Source organism: Typopeltis vanoorti, chromosome 17 (assembly GCF_054136105.1).
Source record: "Typopeltis vanoorti isolate ZY-2024b chromosome 17, IOZ_Tvanoo_1.0, whole genome shotgun sequence".
Taxonomy (NCBI): domain Eukaryota; kingdom Metazoa; phylum Arthropoda; class Arachnida; order Uropygi; family Thelyphonidae; genus Typopeltis; species Typopeltis vanoorti.
The window spans coordinates 43,359,740-43,379,860 of NC_143565.1; the positions used below are offsets into that span (position 1 = coordinate 43,359,740).

Here is a 20,121-nt window from a genome sequence, read left to right on the forward strand (position 1 = left end):
AATTATACAGAAAAGACGAAGTTATTTTAGCAGTATGTACCTACAAACCCTGTTGACAAAATAAATTCGGCTTATTGAAAAGTTAAAATGGTAACCTAAATGAAAATCAAATTTAGCAAAAATAATAAATGCGGTCTATGGACGATGGAAAAGCGGGCTTCTCATCAACTATTTACAATTTGACTCAGGATGTGATATCTGTCTGGCGATGAGGGTTAATAAAACAAATCAGCTGTATATCAATTCGGGTTCGGTTGTACAACATGTGCATATATACTATTACAACAAATAAATGTCTGACATTAGCCACTATGGGAGAAGAAAGGGAAAAAAAACGAAAGCAAAAAAAAAAAAAAAACTTAGATTAGTAATGCAATAGTGTGAAGTTTAGATGCTTAACACCATCCAATTCGATGACACAGATGAGACATTAAAAGCGAAGACGAGATTGGTGGAATACGTGACGCTACGGTTGTGAATTATACAAGCCCATCCTGTGGCAAATGCGACTGCTGCTCTAATCTAGAAGTGATTTCCGCGGTTGTTTTTAAATGAATTTTACATCTACTTCTCTCTCACTCTCTATCCTGTCTGTCTCTGTCTCTCTTTTCACTGACCTCTGCATTTTTAAATCTTTTATTTCTTTATTTTTTCTAAGTCGTAGATTTCTGCGTGATGGTTCCAAGGCCAAGTGTATAGGTATTGCGAAAACACCTGCAAGAAAGGCGAACCGAACGATTCTCTCGAGTCTATGTTTGTCTTCTTATCATGACCAGCACTCATGCGCACATCGACAAAAGAAACTAGAAAAACACAGCCACCCACTCACTTGATTCAGCTAAGGTATAAAAGTAACAGCATCGGATCGAGTGTCTCAAAGAACTTTTAGAAACTTTCGAGACATAAAATTTCTAATTCATTGGCCAGTATGTGTACAAAGCACATCATCATAGTCAAGTCCTTGCAGCAATTAAAGTTAGGAGTTTAATAGCACCGAGCTTCAGAAAAACGTGCTTGAAATGCAGGATTGTCAGAGAGGACACTGTTTGATTTCATGTTGATTTCATTCTCAAAGCACTCCTAAACATTACACGACCACAACCATTACGATGCAACGTCAACAAGGTTTATGCCTATCTACTTCTCGCATTTCACGTACTTGTGGAAATAACACAAAAAAAAAAAAAAAAAAAATATATATATATATATATATATAGAGAGAGAGAGAGAGAGACTATAGAGTCATACCCCGCCTGTCCGCCTGTGTTAGCAGGAACTTTATTGAGCCTTTACTGAGCCAACAGCATGTTTTTTTTTCTCTCCCTATAATATGAGACCAGACGAACTACATATACGAGGATGAGCTGAAACGTTCTCCGCCTAACGATGAAAAAACGAATTTATAATTTCAAAATTATTTTTATCTTTCAACATACTATCCCTTAAGACTAATACATTTATTTCTGCGATGCTCCACCGCCATTATCCTGTCCCTGTAGTCGTTCTCAGGAAGATCTGCAAAATACCCCTCTACAGCTGCAATCACGTCTTGATTCGAAGAAAACCGCTGACCAGCGAGGAAGAGTTTTAGTTTTGTGTACAGATAGAAATCGGAGGCAGACAAATCTGGGGAATAGGGTGGATGTTCCAGCAATTCATAGTGCAGATCCCTTAATTTTCCCATTGTCCTGATGAAAGATGATTTTTTTCTTCTGCAAACTAGGTCGTTTTTCACGAATTTTTTCGTCTGATCTGGTTAAAAGATCGGAATAATATTCCCCGGTTATTGTTTTACCCTTTTCGAGATAATTAATAAACAAAATGCCTTTAGCATCCCAAAACACTGATGCATGACCTTTCCTGCTGATGGAACCGACTTTGACGCTGAACAACCGGCTTCTGTCCACTGTTTGGATTCTGGTGTGTCCAAGTCTCATACAAAGTAATAAATCGACGCACAAAATCAGTTTTATTCTTGTTAAAACACTCCAAGCACTGTTCAGAGATTTTCATGAGAGTGCGTTTTTGATCTGCTGTGAGCAAGCGCGGCACCCATCTTGAGCAAAGCTTTTTCATTTGCAATTCTAAATGCAAAATGTATCCTACACGTTCTTTTGAAATACCTATAGTCTCAGCAATTTCACGCACTTTGACTCGCCGGTCATCCAATACCATATCGTGCACTCGATGAATGATTTCTGGTGATGTTACACTTTTTGGATGTCCTTCACGTGGATCATCTTCAAGGCTGGTACGGCCACGTTTAAACTCGGCAGTCCATTTCTTAATTGTCGAAAACGAAGGAGAAGAGTGCGCATAAACTTTTATGAACTTCGAATGAATTTCGTTTGGCGTTAACCGCACGATACTCAATTTTATCCATTTCAAGGGTTACAGACAACACGTTTGCTTCAGACAGCTGTATAAAACAAACTACTTGATAGAATGACTTGCAGTTTCACATGGATGCTTATGACAGATGTATCAATTTAGAAAAGAAAAAAATCTTGCAGATAGTGTTGCCATCTATGGTCGAGGCCGAGAACTCTTCAGACCACCCTCGTACATCTGTAGGTTGAACTGGTCTGAACTATCATTTGAAACGAGCCTATGGGAAATAACCTTTTTTACCCCCCACACAAGCAGAATGATAATGATGATGATGGACTCGTATTCTTGCCAAATCCCCAGTGAATGTAGGTCATTTCTGGAAAGCCTTTTGTTAGGAGGAGGAAAGTGTGCTATAACTGCAACCTCCTCCTCTTCGACCACAGTCAGTCGATAACAGCAACACTATTTTAAGCTGTCTTCCATTATCCATCGAGAAATCACGAAGAGGGATTGTAACATTTATCCTCTCCCATTGAAAGACGTGGGTTATCCTTAAGAAGTACACGTCTTGCAGAATAGTGCGTGATCTTTCTGGGTTGAACTACGATCCCATCTCGACTTGTAGAAGTATTTTTAAAGGCCCAGAGGCAATCCTGTTGAATGATCTCTATTGCTGTTAGGCCGTATTAGCCGTGAACCCAAAAATCAACCAATAACATGAGGATACAACGAGAATGCTGATAAGATTCGTTGTTATGGAAACACGTTCGAAAAATATAAATTTCATTTTTGTGTTGTTGTTTTTGTTTATGAGTTTTAATTTTTTTTCACTTACTTCGGACATAATTTTTGATAATTTTTTCCCATTTCTGTATCACATATACATCAATGCGCGATAGTTTGCCTTTTTTTGGCAATACAAGTAGAGAACGGGATGGGGTATCGCCATTCCATGCTTTATTTTTTGTATTAGATAGAAATTATTATTACATATTATACTTTTTATTAATAAGATGGTTTCGTATAATTAAGACAGATGTGACGTTATGTTTCCATGGTAACAGTAGATTGTGCTCGCTTATAAGACCGGCAGATTAGTCGGATTATGTTTTCGCTGTTGACCGATAGATAGTCAATAAATGTTCTTTCTTTTTTTTTTTTTTTTTTAGCTGGTTGTTTGCTAAAGGAAGTTTACTGATTGCTACCAAATTAAGTAAGTTAAGTTGTGCTCGGATGGTAGGTTTCGCGGGTGTCAGCATTATATGTGAGACGTCAAAAGGTCATCACCCTTTTTTTGTTTTCTATGTGCGCCAAAAACTACTTTGTCTTATTAAATAAACGCTTGATAGCAAACTTAAGGGATATGGAATGATGTTTCTCCGAATACTGCAACGGACCAGCAATTCTGGGACACCCTTATTATGTGCGTAAGCTGTAAATTTCCGTCGCCAGTTTACGGAAATAACTACGCGGTCAAAATGGTTATTCCAGTAGTTGCGGGGAGCGTAAACTACAACCTGCAGTGTCGGTAGTCGGTTTCCCCTGTGTTGCGGGCGTCTTAGAAAGCCTTTCAGGAGACGCCGAAGACATCTCGGGAAAGTAATACAAACAGATCTGGAACGATGCGGAGAAACCTCTTTGAGATGACTGGAAACTGCATTTGATCATCTGGAGATAAACTGGTTGACGGAAATCACGAACCTGATGAAGATTTAGGTTAAAAATCTGAAGATTATTATTGATGTTTGTAATAACTCCCAACCGACATTCATATATCAATGTATTTTACATCTAGATTGTATGGCATCAGCGACGATTCCCAGTCATTTAATTTCTATGTAAGAAGCTTGTTGGCCCATCTCCTTTCAAATTTCCTTGAAAGGAGATGGGCCAACAAGCTTCTTCAACAGGTTTTATTCCCCCCCCCCCCAAAGGGAAACTGAATTAGTTTCAAATGAAAATGGAAAAGAGCTTGATGAACGAAATGAGTAAAAAACCGGAATCACAAGAATGAAAAAGCAAAAGGTTTCTTCGTTATACCCTTCTCCCTCAGGCACATTTGTACTATATATCCGCAACATTTGTTGTGTATGATTATTATTAAAAAAAATGAATACAAAGAACTCACTAGACTTACTACACCTGCTACTCCCATTCATCTTTCATTCCATCTACGTCGGTTCTTTGGAACAGCCTTCCTATGAAATATTCTCCAAAGACTACAGCTTCTAGCTCTTCAAAAAGAATCTAATCAAATTACTTTCCACTCGACTTCTGCCCACACACAGCATTGATTTGCTATAGGCTTCGTGGCCTCGCGTGTGTGAGAGCGATATAAATAAATAAATAAATATACTTTGAGAGAAAGCAAATGCAACATTGCCTTAGGTGTTGCCTATGACTTCTTATGCTTCCATTGTCAAAAAAAGGTAAAGAAAATATATAAGTATGCATAATATACATAAAATTATGTTGTTAAGAACAAGAAGGCGAGAGAGATAGTTTTTAATGACCTTTCACCCCACCCCCTTTGATGTAATTGTTGTATATTAACGGACTGATGGTCTGGTATAATAAATTCCTCTCTGTAACAACCATATGATCACTGTTATTGCCATCACTGCTGGATATCACTACAGTGACTGCCATTATCACTGCGTTGTTATTACGAGTATCACTAAGCCTACCATATTGGCTATTCTATTTATAATAATATTCACTATTTCTTTATCATTATGATGAATATCAATACCACTGTTGCCGATCTTTGTTACTATTCGTTTTTCTATAAAAATTAGTTCTTATTCTTAGCGAAAAACAAAAAAAAAAGGCTAATGATCGTTGTACAGTCTGCTGTTATAACAATGACATTCTTTCCCCTTACACATAAAAGTTTAAAGATGACACTGTAACTTTTTTAATTAATGCATGCAACAGATGAATAGCAACTTACCTTGAACTGAACATCGTAGTGTTCCACGTCGAACGACCTCTTCATCTGGCTTAGGAAGAAAAGGACTGCTTGATGTCTTCGCAATACGGCAGCAGAGCAAGCAAACAATGTACAGGTCTCATGACTTTTGTGCGGTGGGAGGACCAACCATTCTTTCCTGTTGCCCTTTGCCTGGTGAGCGACATGACATCGGCGTTGTGGAGAATTAAACTTTACAAGTATGCGCACAGCGCGCGCGTGTCTGTCTGTGTGTGTGTGCGCGTTTATTGCATTTCCTAAGTAGATCGTACATGCATGCTCAGCCTTCAGTAACAGTTGGAGTATAGATGACCATCAACGCATGCGCTGTCGAACGAATGAAGCACAAAATATAAGATGCAAAAATGTTGTTCTTATTATATGACTTAGAAATAAATTTTGACATGGATTACAAGAAACTGAACCCTTCTGTAATAATCAGTTTAGCTTTTTTTTTCTTGTTTGATTTTGTAAACGTTTTTGTGAACTTGTGCGTAGGTGGCCAACGAAGAAAACAAGGATTTTGCTTTTCAAGACAGTTTGTGATACTCTGTATGTGGGTGCCCTCGCTAGGAAGCCAGGGTTTGAATTGAAGACAAAGATTTAAGTTGGGAGAGAGGGGGGAGGGACCTTCCTTCATTCCAGCAAAAATTATTTCTGTAATTCCATCGAAACTGTTCAGCATACGAGAATAAACCCATCCGTAGCGTAGCAAAGGGACAGCGACGATCTCTTTGGTTAGAAAGATGGTTCGATTCCCGTCATAGTAAAGCTTGTCTTCCAGACCTTGGGAAACTCGATTTTTTCAACTAAAACACGCGAAACTGACAAATCAAAATTACATTTTATTCAATAATGAGTTGGCTGTAATAATAGATGGCGCTGCACATTCCCGTGTGGGACTCAAAGCGTTAAATCTTCCTACGCTAATCAATCAATTATAGGAAATGAAAGCCAGAGTTAACACTAGAGAAAGAGATCCGAAATTAAGATGGTCGCAGTGACCGTTGAAGCGCTAAATAACATGAAACACAGAGTTGAAAAGGCACGTACCAGAGGAAATCCGTTAGTTGTTAATTACTAAGAAACGGACTTCCTGTTGTCGAGATTTGAAAAAGAAAAAAAAAGATGGCTTCCTAAAGAAGCAATGAAATCTGCCAATAGCTTGTTAGAGGGATAATTTAAAATCACCACAGATCTTTTTCACAACTTCCTAACAGTTTCGGCCTCGTTAGCCCAGTAGTTAGCGTATCTGCTTCCCATAGTTGGTAGGAATGTTTTTGATTGTCTTTAGGTGTCAGATGAATTTCATTGCCCGATATGAGACCACTTATTGGAGGCCTGAAATGGCTTAAAAAGTTCCATATTTAGTTTCCGTAATACATAAAAAAAAAAAAGTAACGATCTATAAAATGTCCAAGATTAATGTCAGTCTAGCATCTACGGATCCATGTTGTATATCGCTATTCACGTGGGGTCCATAACGTTTTGTGCCTGACTGAAGGGGGGGTTAAAAAAATATCCTCATTCGTCTTTCAGGCCAAATTTTCTCATTCATAAAGCATCAAGAATTCGATGGATGCCTAAAAGGGCAACCTACAAAGATGCAATTCAAAAATAATTGCATTTTATTTTCTGAATTGGGAACAGATAACGACAACGTGCATAGATGATGTCTCTAACAAAGATTGAGATTAATGATTCTGGAACCGCGATAACAAGACTGGACTATAGGAAAGGTTCTCGTGGTTGCAATTGTAGCTTCGAGAGTCTTTTTCTTTTCTTCTCTCTTTACGGAATGATTGGGCTTCTAATGAATAACTGTTGTTTGGCATGACGTTGTCTGCGTATTCGGAATACGCACTTGATGTTGGATGGTTCAAGAAACTCAAAGCGAACTTATTTCAGTATGCTTCACAAGTGACATATCAATCTCTTCACACACTGAAATAGTCACTCAACAGTTGCCCCCCCCCGTTTGAATTCCAAACTTGTACATCATTCGATATCTATCGATTGCCTGTTAATCCATCGAGCTACCCGTTTATCCAGCTTATCCTGGATGAACATTGCGTCTCTGCTTTAAAACCATAGACTTCGTATTTGAATCGCGATACGGGAAGGGCTGTTTATGAATGCCTTTAACTGGTAGACGATTTCCGCGACAGGTGTGACCTTACTGGAGGTGGACTGAATAAGTACGATTTATCTAGAGATAAGTATCAAGATTAGTATTAATGGTATTAAGGTGCTATACGTTTTGACCTTTCGTGAAGGAGGTTTTAAAGCTTGCACATTTGCTATTCTTCTACTCTGATTTACTTTTTTTTTTTTTTTTTTACATTATTGTTCGTAAAAATTATGCGGACGTAGTAATATTAAGCAAGCTTTGGAAAGAGGTTCTGTGTAGCAACTAATCGAAGATGGACAACGTGCTCTAATGTTCACTGTTGGCTAGGATGAGGTGAACCTTGCAAATCTCTATGTACCTATGAATAATACTGATTGCTGACATTTGGAACTCCGACGGTAAAGAATGCTATCATTCCTTTCATTTTCTTGGCCACCAGATTTTTTTAATTGTCATAACCTCTCTGATCTTCTATATTTTCGCCACATCGACCACTATCCACTTGGGGAAACTTCAAAAACGCTTTATACAATGAAATACGATATCCCAAGAACAATTTAACGTCTCAATTCCAGAGATACCCCAACGTCTACGTCCGGTGCTTCCTGCATACCTTAATACCAACTCATTTCATCAGGCTCACATTATTCATCTGCATTAGAAGATGAATTAATGAATCCAGCTTATCCTGGATTCATCGCGTACAATTAATGAATTTTTTTTTCCGGATATATAAATAAAACTAGTCTTTTTATGCGTTTATATACTGCGTATCTTTGTTTAGTTACAATATTTAAATTTTTATTTATCCTTATTTGTTCTGTTTAAGCATCCAAAAATCGTGTTTGCACTTAAGCAGCTGCTATTTTGCATAATTGTTTCTATTCTTTTGAGTTAAACTGAGTTTCTAAGTATTTAAAATCATATATATGTCATTATACGTCTATTTATTTCAAAGTTACATATTACATATGATTGGCTACCTCATACTCACAAGTATTCAAATTTTCTTTTAATGGCTTTAATTCCAAAGAAGGAGTATATTGAGCTGCTTTGTCCCTAACTAATTTTATGAAGATTTCTTAGCAGCTAGTGTCTATCCATCTAGCTTCACTGAGCGCCTAAGTTATCGATGAATCAAAGATTTTCAGGAGAAAATAGAGAGAGAGATGCAGACAACTGATGTTGCTTGAAGTGTAGTGAAAGTTGTCTGCATCTCTCTCTCTATTTTCTCCTGAAAAGCTTTGATTCATCGATAACTTAGGCGCTCAGTGAAGCTAGACGGATAGACACTAGTATACACTAGACTATAGACACGGATAGTAGGGTTTTTTCCCCCTTTCAACTCAAAAATATCGACCAGAAAGGGGGAAAAAACCCTACTTGCTTGTGCTGATAACGGGATAATTCAAAAAGCGACTGAAAAAAAGCCTAGAAAAAGTTCCTGTACTTGGTAACTAGAATCGAACCTCTAATACCCCCCCCCCATATCTTCTGTATATACTATCACTGGGTCATCAGACTTATTATATTATTATTTTCAATTTTTATTCGTTTTAACTTCTTATATTTTAATTTTGTTATTGTTTCATATCGAACCGTGGTAGATTTATCGAATTACTTTATGTAATTCCAGTTTTTACAATACCTTATTAAACAGTTATTTGCAAGAAATATCTTTGATACGCTGTTACCATTTTTTTTTTCTGTTAGAATATTTTCTAATTTAATATTATCAAATGATTTACTTCAGTCTTATAATTGAAACCTGGAGACTTCAGTCTTAAGTCTCCAGATTTTATGTGCTTTATAAAGCACATAAAATCTGGAGTATTATAATCTTGATATTTCTATTAGTTGTTTTCTGTGTACCATAAAAATCCTGTTCGAATTCTTTGGAATCGTTTTTCCGGAATTCTTACAGATATTTCCCATATTTTGTGGCTTTATTTCTAAAAGATTTTATATCAGTTATAATTTTTTTCCTCTAGATTTATCTTGTAGATGCTAAAAGGATTCTGATCAACACCGAGGCGTCCATCTCTTCCTTTTATCACCGATTGGTCTCTTTTTTTTTTTTTTAAGACTTCACATAAGCTGCTTGTTGTATATTATTTTAAAAGATTTGCTTTGCTTCCATCAAACTTATTTTTGTTGCATTATTTTTTACTGTTTGTTGATCAAATGTTTTAATACTTTCTTTTGTATGCTACATTTGTATGATTTCACTTATACTGCTAATATATATATATATATATATATATATATAAAGATTACATAGATATTGCTGGAAGAGTGCTTAAAATCAGATTGCAGTAAAGAAAAAATATAAATATTAAAAGAAACGGTGAAAACGAAAACTCGAAAAGAAGCCATAATATATATATTTCAAAATGTACTTACTTATTTTTTTTTCTTTTATAATTTTATGGTACTGTAGTGCATATTGCTCGTTGTTGGCTATGAATGCAAATGCAATTCTATATTTCAGGACGGCCCAGTTGTGCCTGGGCTCGACTGTTGCTGTTTGGAGTATTATACTTAGCAATAAATGGGTGGGTGGGGGGGGATGTTCGGTTATCAGTACAAGTTTTCTGCAAAATATAACACATCACGGGGAGACCAACAGCCTCTGGTCTCAAAATTCATCAAACGTTGATTATAAATAAGATGATTCGATTGCTATAGTTAAATATATATATATATATCGTTATACTTTCGTCTTTTTTAAATTATTCAACTAAATAATGATTTAGAGAATTAGCATGTACTTTTTCTTTCTTTCTTTCTTTCATTTTTTTTTCTTAATGTGGTGGTGAAAGAGCGATTCAGCTTGTCTTAGTTTAACTCCACAAACCTCCTTGCAAAACAGAGCAGAAAAAATCGTGAGACGGTCGGTTGTGTTGTGGATTGTTTGTCATCCTCGGCACACTGACACATCGTGTACAAGTAAATACGGGTTACCGATGCTCTGTCACCTTCACAATCCATAAAAGAAGACAATGAAATGCACGAGCACAGAAAGAAGAATAAAATAAATTCCTCTTACCGTGAAACCAATTCCTACTGTAGCGGAAAACGACCCGCTTTGGAACTTCCCTTGGTCAAACTGTACGAGCAAAGACGTCTTGCCTACCCCACTATCTCCGACAAGAATAGTCTGGAAATATTAATTTTAAAAAAATAAATGTCATGAGGTACAAATGAAAGAATGTTTATATATTATTATTATTATTATTATTATTACTTTATTCACATAGTTGATACACAGTTAAAACAAGATATCAAATAAATAAAAATTTGACTGGTGATTCAGAATAATTCAGATTCTACCCAAGAATCTAAGAATAGTCCGTTAGACAGAGTCGTAAAATATGGACTGTTCCAAGTAATGCTGTTTTTTTTTTTTTAAGTCATTCATGGGGTCACTTCATTGATTTTTAATTGCTGTGAATAGTTGGACAACTTCTTTGAAGATGCACGAAGTGCACCGATAACTATTGGGATGACTTTGGTATGTTTAAGCCACAGTCGGCCAACTTCGATTGCCAGATCTCGATATTTAGTAATTGTTTCCAGTTCTTTGTTGTTAATGTTGTTATCACTGGGTGCTGCAATATCGATAATCCCAACCTGTCGATGTTCGATAATTGTGATGTCAGGTCTATTGTGTTCCAAATGACGATCAGTTTGTATTCTTAAGTCCCAGAGAATTTTTACTGTTTCGTTTTTACAATACTGTCTCTATTTTATGCTGCCACCAGTTATCGAAAGTAGGAAAGCCATATTTTTTGCATACATGCCAATGAACTATTTTGGCCACTTGATCATGGCGGTATTTCTAATCAGCTTGAGCTATCTTGCTGCAGGCACTGATTAGATGTTCTACAGTCTCATCTTTCTGATCGCGTAATCTGCATTTGCTGTTATTATTGATGTTCAAAATTTTTGCTTTGATTGCATTAGTTCGTAATGCCTGTTCTTGAGTGGATGCTAGAATAGATCCTTCTGCTTCTTTATTAATATATCCATATTGTAACCATTGCCACATCTTGTTCACGTCAATTTCGTCCTCAGTATCTCGAAGAAATTGGCCATGAAAGGGTTTATTTTTCCAGCGCACATATCAGTTTTGCTGTTCCTTTTTGTAATCGGATTTGTTTCCTGTTGCTTTTAGAAGGCTCTCTTGTGTAAATGCGTGAAGCATTGGCTCAGGGATGTTGTCGATGTAACTTCTTCTTCTCCTTCCATAGTCTGTCTCACTTGGCAGACTCCATCCACCTATTCTCCTTGGCAGGTACAACTTCAACATCACTTCGTGGATGTAATGCATGATCATTAGTTTCTAGTTTTGCGGTCCAGTTTGTCCAAGTCTTGTTTTGTCCAATCTATTATGCCAGCTGTGTATCGGATCACTGGTATAGCCCAAGAATTAATTGATCTAATTGTGTTTAATCCATTTAGTTTTGTTTTCAGAATATTTCTAACTCTTTTGGTGTATTCTGATGCTGCCTGTTTTTGACTTTAGAGTGGGGAATATCACTGGCTTCTAATATTCGTAGGTATTTATAGTGTTCGTCAGCTGAAATTGCTTTTATATATTTCTCTTGATCAAAATTAAAATTGCTAGTGTCATTAATTTTTCTTCGTTTAATAGATAATATAACGCATTTATCTAAACCAAATTTCATTTTGATGTCATCACTGAAAATACGAACTGTGTTCTGTATAGAGTCCATTTTCTGTGCCGATTTTCCATATAACTTCAAGTCATCCATATACAATAGATGGGAAATTTTAGTATTACATTTAGGAATTTCATATCGAAGTTTTGTTTTCTTCAAAATCGTAAAATCGTAGACAAAGGTATCAAAGAAATGTTGAAGAGCAATGATGACAAGGAATCAGCTTGGAAAATTCCATTTAATGAAATACTCCAAATAGTTCGTTATTCGCTATTAAAGTTGTTTTCCATGCTTTCATAGCAGCAGCCAGAAACGAACGCATGCTTTTGCTAATTCCAAATATTTGTAGTGATTTTAGGATCCAGGAGTGTGGCAGGGAATCGAATGCTTTCTTCTAGTCTATCCATGCCATGTTTAAGTTAGTTTTTCGTCTTTTTGAGTTTCTGAGAATCACTTTATTAATAAGGATCTGGTCTTTTGTTCCTCTAGATTTTTGAAAATTGTCTTTTTGTTTAATCGGAAAAAAAAAAAAAAGTAGTGGTATATGGAATTTGCTATGATTGCAGTGAACAGCTCAAGATGGTAGGCATGTTATTGGACGATAGTTACTTGGGTCCGCACACTTATCCTTATCTTTCATGAAGATAAACGTGCGCCCAGATATCATCCAGTCCTCCACTGAGCCTGACTGCAACAAATAATTAAACTGTTCTGCCATTCGATCATGAAGACTGGTTAGATTTGCTTTAACCTTATTTATTATTATTATTATTATTATTATTATTATTATTATTATTACAGAATTCATGTGCATTATATCTTTCGTTGACGCTTTTTGGGACGTAAGTGAAGTTCTTTATTCACTTACGGAGACATTCGATACGTGAATTCGGAATAAACAAATGAAGATTGCCAAACCAGAAACTTCTATCAATTAGTAGCGATGACCTTCAATCGTCCTTCGACGATAAAATGTCTTTTCAACTCCTCTATTTTTAGAGAAAAAAAAAAAAAAAATGGGAGATTTGCAAGAATTTCGAGTAGCTTAGCTTTCCTTGCAGGTTTCTATCCCAAACACAAAAACGCGATCAAAGTACCCGCAGAGGCTGTAAAATGCCAACTAACAGATAAATCTTTTGTTCTATAGTAGTCATGACAACGTGACTGTTAAGAAGTTCTATTTAGGTTCACATAAGTGGTAACAGTGGGTTAAGCAATCCCTCTATTCAAAATGTTGTCATGGAAACATTAAATTGTTTACGTTTCTCGAAGCTCTGGGAGATGAACAAATCCTATGAAAGATCCACATTCTTGTTCCCTTAACAACCCCTAACCTCTTTCATTTAAGTGCAGTCTCATATCCCATTACTACGAAGATCCCCTTTACATGTTATTTAGATGTTTGTAAGGACAAGTAATTGTGCTATAAGTCGTCCCCTTTTCTGTTTTATATACATAAGAACAGCTACTTGATATTCCACTTACTGTTATCAAAAGTCTCCATAACATTTACTTGGGATATCTTCTTTTATACATCCCGGCGTTTAAATTTTGTCCAAGTGTATGTTAGCATTGCTTTTCACATTTATTTATTTTTTAACTTTCTAAAAAAGCAGAAGCCTTAAATATAGCATATGAGCTGATTTGAAGTAGCTCGTGACGATGCACGAAAATAAACAGGATCCTAATTATATGAAGAGCCAAAGGCTTCATATAATTAGTAATTTATTAGGACACCTTCTTGGCAATTCTCATAGAAGGGATGTAAGTTCTGTTCGCCAAACCTGGTATTAACTAGGTCTACCTACTCACTGATGAGACCTCAATAAAGGTTGAAATTGGTCTGGGTAGTGACCTTCTCTCATAATGTTGAACAATAATACAGCTTCTAGGAGCTAAGTTCACATTATGGGTAAATATCAAGAATAGTGATCGGAGCTTGCTCCATCCTTTCTATGAGTTGCCTCAGCTTGCACTACCTAAGGCAGGGGTGGCCAACCTATGGCGCATTGCATGATTAGAAGTGGCGCACTGAACCCCAGAGAAAAATTAAAAACATTTTTGTATACGATTTATATATATGTATAAACACACAATTAACCTACCACTGAATTCTAGAATGCGCACTTATTATACTTGTTTGATCTTGAAGCAACAGGCACTGGCAAATGCTGACATGCGTCACCAGTTACTCAATCAGTTTACTGCTGACTCGCGTGTCGTAACGTTCGATGAACTTCTGATTCGATGTGAGTGAACAATTCTGTTTTCATGAAGGCTTAATATAGTTCTGTAGATTTAAAAAAAAATTTTTTCATTTTGAACGCATATGTCAAGTTCTTGCCCGCTCCCCTAATTTGCTGATTACTGAAACCAGCAATTATTCGGTATATTTGTATGTGTGTGTTTTTATGTTTTTTTAATATAATATCATTCCTTTTTATTTACGTATAGTGGGTTTATTCCTAAAATTTAACTGATCATCAGCAAAGCTTTCGCGTAATGAGGATGTTTGGGTTGGTTGTGTGTGTGATTGCCAGCTGATCGACTGTTTTATGGCAGGAAGCGATCTCGTATTTCATTGGACACAATATATTATAAGAGAGAGAGACGAAAACACTCTATGAAAAAAAAATATATATGTGGTTTTTAAACTTATAGAACTGTATTAGGCCTTCATGAAAACAGGAATCTTATCTTAAACTTGTAGAAGTGTTTTTGAATGTTCATAATGTTTAAAACGATAAAATAATTTAAATAAATTATTTAATAATAAGCTGTACTTTTTGAAATATTTTTTTAAAGTCAGTTACCCATTACTTGGAAAAGAAAATGAGCAGAAAAAAGCAGACAGTGATAGCAAGCGCCAGTTTAATGAACTGTGGGAAAATGAGTTCTTATTTATTGCGGGTCCTTCAGGAAAACCGTTGTGCATTGTTTGTGAAAGCACTCTCTCTCAGATAATAGAAGACATGATCTTAACAGACACTATAGAAAACATCAAGCTGAATTAGAAGAAAAACTGAAGTTAGTTCCTGGGTCTGAGTTTCGGAAAGAATATGTGGTTAAGAAAAAGGAAGAAATAAAAAAGAGACAAAATATATTTGTGAAACGAAGTTGTGAACGTGTGGCAATGCTGGACGCGTCTTATGAAATTGTCTTTGTGTTGGCTAAAAAAACACAAGCCTTTCTCTGATGGAGAGAAGTTGTTAAGCCCTGTCTCGAAAAATTTGCAAAATGTCTTGGTGATACGAATGTTGAAAGAAAAGTAAAACAAATTGCTCTGTCCAAGCAAACAATTACAAGACGCATCGAAGAACTTTCCCATGATGTTGCTGAGCAATTGAAAGACCATTTTCATGCTTGTTCTTTCTTTTCTTTAGCCTTGGGCGAATCCGCTGACATATGTGATGTAGCCCAATGAAGCATTTTTATAATAAGGATTGATGGTAATTTTAACATCTTTGAAGAACTTATCGGTCTTGAGTCACTTCATAGAAAATCCAGAGGGTCAGACATATTTGACAAAGTAAAGTCATGTCTAGAAAATCAACAACCAGATTCTAGTAAGTTCATCACTGTTTGCACTGATGGAGCACCGTCAATGGTAGGTAGAGTTTCTGGGACTGTACCTTTACTTGAAAGGTTTTTAGGTCGTTCTCTACTAAAGTATCACTGTATTATACATGAAGAATCTCTGCGTGGAAAAACTCTAAACTTGAAGCATGCTATGATACCAGTTGTAAAGTGTGTGAATAAAATTAGAGCAAGACAGAAGAGAATTCAGATAACATTGTGAACTGCTAGATGTGGAATATGGTGATCTCATCCTTCATTGTGAGATGCGCTGGCTTTCTAAAGGACAAGTTCTCAGTAGATTTTGGAAGCTGAAAGAAAGTGTTCGTAATTTTCTGGAAGAGAAGGATGAGCTTGCATGAGAAAAAAGCCCTGTTGTGTGATGAGAAATGGCTATTTGATTTAGCATTTTTAGTTGATTTTACCAGCCACCTCAATGATCTATATTTGAAACTGCAGGGCAAGAACAAATTGTTTCCTAGCTTAGTAAATGACATCAGTGCATTCAAAATGAAATTAAAACTGTTCATCTCCCGGTTAGAAAACGGAGATTTAAGTAAATTCTCACATTTAAAAGAACATAGTGAATCTGTTGAAGATAATGGCAACTTTACAGAATATACTGAGAAACTCAGATTATTGCAAGAGTCCTTCAACAGTCGTTTTAGCGATTTTGCCGAAGAAGAAGACTGCATACTTGCATTTATAAATCCCTTTTCACTTACTGAACAAAAAATCTTGACGATGCCTAGTAACATACAAATGGAACTTATTGATCTCAAAAGCAATTCTTTATTGAAAATGAAACTTAATGAACTTCCATCACTCCCAGATGCTTCAGATATAATTAATTTCTGGCGATCGTTGTCCTGTGAACATTTAGCAGAACTGAGAAAATTTGCTCAGAGTTATATCTGTCGTTTTGGAACTACATACAGATGCAAACAAGCATTTTCATCAATGAAAATGATTAAAAAAAACTACGGTCACGACTGACTGATTCAAATGTGAAAACTGTTTGATGCTTTCTGTAACTGATTTAACTCCAAACATTACAAACTTAGGAAAAGAAATGCAATTTCAAAAGTCTCAATAAAATAATTAATGTTTATCTTGTCTTTATATGAAATCCTTTTATTTAAAACTGCTAAAAGTGTCTATATTACCATATATAAAATAAATCATTTTATGCGTAACTGTTAAATATATCCATATTACCATATTTTAAAAGGTCTGAAAAGAGGTATAAGTTTCTATGGCGCATCTTAACTAAAAAATGAAAAAAAATGACGCATGAATTATAAAAGGTTGGCCACCCTGACCTAAGGGATCAGGTGCTGCAGTATCCAGGTATTTGCTTACGCTTGGAATCGCCGAACTTTATATAGTTTCTATATTCGGCATGAAACTCTTTGAGTTTCTTATTCGGCTAAGAAACAATATGGGATGTAATTCCCTTAACTTAAATAAACAGGATCCGATTAGGAAAAAAAAAGTATTACTCAACGTTCATTTCAAAGACGAAATGGAAAATCTCCAAAAATTGCTTTGTAGGCATATCAGCGGTTCCTAATCTACAGCGATCCGAGGACTCCAATTTTAATTTAATATTTTTCTCAAACCTACAAGTCAAAGTTTATTTATGAAGTAATTAGGCATTTCAATAAAAAAGTCAGTTTCCAAAACGTTTTATTATGATTTTTTAACTTATAAACTAATTTCATTAGCTAATTGCTTAATATTTAGATATACACATGTTTAATTTAAAAGTGTAATGATAAATTTAAGTTATATAAAAATATAATTAATAAATATAAATGAATAAAATAAAAATAAATCCACTACGCCTAAAAGTCTACGTTTTTTATTCCATTTAGGGAATTCCCTAAAAGGAATAAAAAAGGCACAAGCTTAGTAGTGTAGGTAAGGCCGTTTCAGTCAACTTTGGGCACTAAGGCAACAGTTGAATCTTCACCAGTAGCCAATCAAATAGCTGGTCCAAGACTATCACTAATTATAAATGATATCTGGTGGAGAGACAGACAAGTGTCACCATCTCATGGTCCCTAACCCTAACGCAGTATATATTGTTGACATAATGTCAGTCCAATGGTCGATTTTTTTGAGTTTATGGGAAGAAAAACCCGAGTTTCCAGAAGGAAAACATCTGCTTGCTCGTGCCTGATACCGACTAACTGGGGAACAAGTCGAAGAAAGGGTTAGAAGAGTTTCTCTATTCGGCGACTAGATTCAAGCTGAGAAGGGCTTTCTTTGAGCGGGCCAGCGCTATGAATGCAAACGTCATTTCCACAGGTCCATATAAATTAATCGTTGATAGATGATAAATATAAATAACTATGACTGCTTGTAATTCTTTGAAATTTTTTTTTTAAAAAAAATGCATGCTGAGAAGAAAACACTAATAATTAATTGAATGTTTCTCTATTTTGGAAATATTCCAGGAATATTTCAAATTCCTACTCGATCATTTATTATTCCGATGACGATCATAAAAATACGTGAAGCAATAGCATTCGTGTCCCAATAATTGAATCTGCAGTCATCTTTGGATATTTATTGTAGACACAATTGTATTTTGGCAAATGGTGATACTAAATATTAAATTTCATCAAGACAAGAAGGAATCATTATTATTTCAAATAGTTCGGCCAATGAAAAATGGTCGAATTTTAGAAGAAATAATGTGTTAAGTACCACGAGATGGCGACAGGCGTCTACCATACTCTCTTCACCACATACCACTTAATATCATTCATAGTTTGAGCCAGCTATCTTTGATTGACTGAAGGTGAAAAACTGAACAACGTATGCGTGTAACCAAACATATCGCGATAGCAGCGCACCCTTATGACTGTTTATATACAATAAACAGACATCGTTGGCAGTAGAATTTTTCTTGTTGATATATTTCCTGGGTATTCGCCAGAGTTCTCGTGATATCTGCTGCTACATATATTATTCAAAGGATTTTATTGAATCATAGCACTTTAGTGGGGGGGGGCGAGTATGTTAAAAGTTAGAATGCTTTTTTTATTGAACTTTGATCTTTTTTTTATGTATTCTAGACATATAATTTTGTTTTACTATAAATTTTACTATAAAAAAAAACTGTAGATTTGGGAGGGAGAAAGAAAAACGAGATTAATCCCAAAAATTTCAGGAGGGGAGACAGTTTTCGAAATTAAAAAAATCAGGACTAGATAATAATTTTAAAAGATAACTAAGCTAAAAAATAAATACTATTTCAAAGCAAAATACATCCGTTTGACCAAAGTCTGTTGACGTATTCAGAACGAAAGTTAAATTAAATTTTTAAAAATACATTTTCGCTGCATTTTTAAATAAAGCTGATTTATTTAATATGTACTAGGGAGCCCACTGGCGCCCAAACCCCCGAGTTCCGAGCTGGTAAGCCGGTTCTCCTTCAATTCTGATAACTCGAGACATGAAGGAGAACCGGCTCATGAAGGCAAACACATTGTTGGACGTTTCAAAACAATGAAGAGACAAAAAACGTGACTTAAAAAACGTTTCAAATTTCGGCTTATCTTTATATATATATATATAGAATAGATATACTGTTTTAATACAGATGATTTTATGAAATAAATGACGCTTGAATTATTAAATGAAATTTAGCGTGCGTTTGCCTTTCGTAACTAAATGGCTCGCTACTAATATTAATCTGTTCCTTGTACGTCTGGTGAATGCACTCGTGCCGAACATTATCCACAATCGTCCTTACAAATAGATAACCACCCCACTGAGTACATTTAATCCTTGCCCTCAGCACTTAATTCCTTGAATAACTTTTGAAGTAAGATAATTAACGCATGTCCAAATGCAAAGACCTTTCTCTACGTGTAAAATTCCTTTATCTTTCTCTCTTCTGCAGTTTGAAGTTTAATTGGCAAGAAAGCCCATGCTAAGCCGCTTTCCATCATCACTCGATATTCTGATTTACGAGAAAATTACGAAGAAGATGCGGAACATAACGGAGTTCAGTGAAAGAGAACAACGAAGCCCAGCAGAGACACTCGTTTTGATGATTGCCAGGTGATTCATGTAATTATTGACAAAATTATATTTTTATAATTAATATAATATATTACATAATTTGTAATAATCTAAAAAAAAAGTGTGAATATAATTTTTGTCTTTATTTTACGCTTCTAATTCGTTTCGAAAATTTTAAAAAATACATAAGGTTTAAAACTTCTTAATTTTGATAATTGAAACAAATTTTATTAGTATATAAATTAAAACACACATCTATAATAATGATAATGATAGATTTGTTCGTTAAAACGGATTCATAATATTTCTATTACAATAAGGGTTTGCGTTCAGTTCTATTAGCGTCCACTAGGTGGCAGAGCAGTCAGCGGCACAATATCTGAAGAAAT

General features: G+C 35.4%; 1 protein-coding gene across 4 annotated transcripts in view; it reads right to left on the reverse strand.

Annotated features, from left to right (window-relative positions):
• Positions 1-20,121, reverse strand: part of LOC150097329 (ras-related protein Rab-26-like) — an 86,478-nt gene that overhangs the window by 54,128 nt on the left and 12,229 nt on the right. For 3 of the 4 annotated variants that reach the window (XM_090407685.1, XM_090407684.1, XM_090407686.1), the window contains exon 2: positions 10,483-10,593. In XM_090407685.1, the coding sequence (XP_090263811.1) occupies positions 10,483-10,593 (111 nt within the window). Of the gene's footprint in view, positions 1-5,284; positions 5,517-10,482; positions 10,594-20,121 lie in introns of those variants that run through there. The other variant, XM_090407687.1, reaches the window with a different exon arrangement.